This window comes from Myotis brandtii, unplaced genomic scaffold (genome assembly GCF_000412655.1).
Source record: "Myotis brandtii unplaced genomic scaffold, ASM41265v1 scaffold134, whole genome shotgun sequence".
Lineage (NCBI taxonomy): Eukaryota > Metazoa > Chordata > Mammalia > Chiroptera > Vespertilionidae > Myotis > Myotis brandtii.
Window position 1 is genome coordinate 2,274,986 of NW_005354756.1, and position 670 is coordinate 2,275,655.

At 58.7% G+C, this 670-nt stretch overlaps 1 protein-coding gene across 1 annotated transcript in view; it reads right to left on the reverse strand.

Moving 5' to 3' along the window:
• The window catches only part of TTC21A (tetratricopeptide repeat domain 21A), a 29,006-nt gene that overhangs the window by 6,765 nt on the left and 21,571 nt on the right, over nucleotides 1-670 (reverse strand). The window contains exons 17-18 of the mRNA XM_014534925.1: nucleotides 605-670; nucleotides 119-257 (exon numbers count right to left, since the gene is read on the reverse strand). Coding sequence (XP_014390411.1) covers nucleotides 119-257; nucleotides 605-670 — 205 coding nt within the window. The remainder of the gene's footprint in view (nucleotides 1-118; nucleotides 258-604) is intronic.

Consider the following 670-nt stretch of genomic DNA (forward strand, 5'->3'; position numbering starts at 1 on the left):
GTTCAGGACCTCAGCTAGTGTCTGGTCCCTGTACCATTCTGCAAGAGAAGAGAGAACAGGGTGGGGAGCGATATGCCTGCTCCCAATGCAAGAGGAGCGAGCTAGAATGCTGCCTCACCTACGTCATGTTCTAGTGCCTGCTTCAAAACCTTTTCTGCTTTGTTGAACTTCTTTAACTTCAGGAGCAGCTCAGCCAGATCACAGCACAGAAAGTCCTGTCCGCTAATCTTCTGGGCCGCCTCATAAAAATTGATTGCCTTTGTGCAAACAGGAAATGCTGGCATCAGGTCGGGCTCTACACTTGAGCACCTCGCCTTGTGTTCCCCTCAGCAGCCGCCACACCTGTGGGCCCCTCCAGAACAGAGAAGCCTAAGAGGAAAAGGCCTTCCCAGCTGGCAGGGCTCAAGCTTCAACCTGGGCAGGTGTGGGGGGTAGTGGAGGGTGGCCGAGTTCTCCCCTTGGCACCCCATTCCGCAGGGAGCTCGGGGGGTCGAGGGGGAACTCAGCCACTCCCATCCTGACCCCCTCTCCCACCCAGGCACCCTCCTCCCTCTTCCCTGCTGGGCTGGCCCTCCCCACCTCTTCCTGCCCAGCCCAGCCTGACCTTGGTGTACTCGTGGGCCTTCACATAAGCGCGCCCGATTCTGCTGACCAGGGAGGCGTCGTGTGG